The sequence below is a fragment of the Myotis brandtii genome, unplaced genomic scaffold (assembly GCF_000412655.1).
Source record: "Myotis brandtii unplaced genomic scaffold, ASM41265v1 scaffold179, whole genome shotgun sequence".
NCBI classification, from domain to species: Eukaryota; Metazoa; Chordata; class Mammalia; order Chiroptera; family Vespertilionidae; genus Myotis; species Myotis brandtii.
In genome coordinates, this window is record NW_005356635.1 from 6,309,358 (window position 1) to 6,311,199 (window position 1,842).

The window sequence follows — 1,842 nt, forward strand, 5'->3', positions numbered from 1 at the left end:
CTAAAATTGAATGCAAAAAGAAGCAAATGAATCCCTGTATCAAATTATTATCAAGATTTTTTTGCAGTCCCTTTTGACCTTAGAATATGTCTCACTAAGTTAGGATTGTGTTCAGTAACTTGAATTACTCTGTTCCATACTGGACACAGTACCCTGATTGCTCATCTTTAGTGTCCTTATATTTCAAAGAAAAAAAAATGGACTGCAACAAAATCTAAGCTCTAGTTTATAGATTAATGATAGCAATATTAGAATTATAATTCTAAAGCTATTTGTATATTGTAAAGCAAAAAAGTAAATATGTTATTCAAAACCAAAATTTGCAGTGTGGTCATGTAGAATGTTCTTGGTCTTAGAAGATGCCTATTGAAAGTTTTCCAGTGAAACCTCATGATGTATGCAACTTTCTTTTAAATAATTCAGAAAAAAAGGCATGTGAAAAACATAACACAAAGGGAGCAAAATATGACCAATCAATGAATCTAGTTAAAGGATGAATAGTGATCATTATACAATTCTATTTTTTTCAAGTTTTCTAAATTCAAAATTTTTCAGGATAAAAAATATTTAGAGTTTGATCGGTAGCGGGAGCAGAGAGCGGACCCCAGAAAGCCCTGAGCAGCCCCACCGCCGCCGCCGGCCTAGTTACCATCACACCCCGGGAGGAGCCACAGCTGCCACAGCTGGCCCCAGTCACCATCACCGCAACCATGAGCAGCGAGGCCGAAACCCAGCAGCCGCCCGCTGCCCCCACCCTCAGCGCTGCCAACACCAAGCCCGGCACCACCGGCAGCTGTGGCCCAGGTGGCCTCACATCAGCGGCGCCTGCCGGCGGGGACAAGAAGGTCATCGCAACGAAGGTTTTGGGAACAGTAAAATGGTTCAATGTAAGAAACGGATATGGTTTCATCAACAGGAATGACACCAAGGAAGATGTATTTGTACACCAGACTGCCATAAAGAAGAATAACCCCAGGAAGTACCTTCGCAGTGTAGGAGATGGAGAGACTGTGGAGTCTGATGTTGTTGAAGAAGAAAAGGGGGCAGAGGTAGCAAATGTTAATTCAGATCTTAAGTAATTAAAGAAATAATTCTGGAAAAGATAACACTAAAATTTAAATGTGAGCAGAATTACCAGAATAGTGAGAGTGGGGAGAAGAATGAGGGGTCCCAGAGTGCTCCCGAAGGCCAGGCCCAACAGCGCCGGCCCTATCGCAGGCGACGGTTCCCACCTTACTACATGCGGAGACCCTGTGGGCGACGACCACAGTATTCCAACCCTCCTGTACAGGTAGAAGTGATGGAGGGTGCTGACAACCAGGGTGCAGGAGAACAAGGCAGACCAGTGAGACAGAATATGTATAGGGGCTACAGACCACGATTCCGCAGGGGCCCTCCTCACCAAAGACAGCCTAGAAAAGACGGCAATGAAGAAGATAAGGAAAATCAAGGAGATGAGACCCAAGGTCAGCAGCCACCTCAACGTCGGTACCGCCGCAACTTCAACTACCGACACAGACGCCCAGAAAACCCTAAACCACAAGATGGCAAAGAGACAAAAGCAGCCGATCCACCAGCTGAGAATTCCTCCGCTCCCGAGGCTGAGCAGGGCGGGGCTGAGTAAAAACTGCCGGCTTACCATCTTTACCATCATCCGGTTTAGTCATCCAACAAGAAGAAATATGAAATTCCAGCTATAAGAAATGAACAAAAGATTGGAGCTGAAGACTAAGTGCTTGCTTTTTGCCCCTTGACCAGATTACTAGAACTTATCTGCATTATCTATGCAGCATGGGGTTTTTATTATTTTTATCTAAAGATGTCTCTTTTGGAGAACCCGCG

General features: G+C 44.6%; 1 protein-coding gene across 1 annotated transcript; it reads left to right on the forward strand.

Annotated features, from left to right (window-relative positions):
• The first annotated feature begins 594 nt into the window (after nt 1–594).
• Nucleotides 595–1,695, forward strand: LOC102253778 (nuclease-sensitive element-binding protein 1). The gene is made up of 2 exons (XM_005863500.2): nt 595–1,058; nt 1,130–1,695. The coding sequence occupies exons 1-2, from the start codon at nt 711–713 to the stop codon at nt 1,622–1,624; spliced, it is 843 nt and encodes a 280-aa protein (XP_005863562.1). The 5' UTR covers nt 595–710; the 3' UTR covers nt 1,625–1,695.
• Nucleotides 1,696–1,842: the final 147 nt, after the last annotated feature.

Excerpts from the sequence above, each read along its gene's own strand:
- LOC102253778 (XM_005863500.2), top strand. The coding sequence starts at position 711 with ATGAGCAGCGAGGCCGAAACCCAGCAGCCGCCCGCTGCCCCCACCCTC. Across the intron at positions 1,059-1,129 it reads AGGGGGCAGAGGTAGCAAAT|AATTACCAGAATAGTGAGAG; the intron begins GTTAATTCAGAT and ends AAATGTGAGCAG.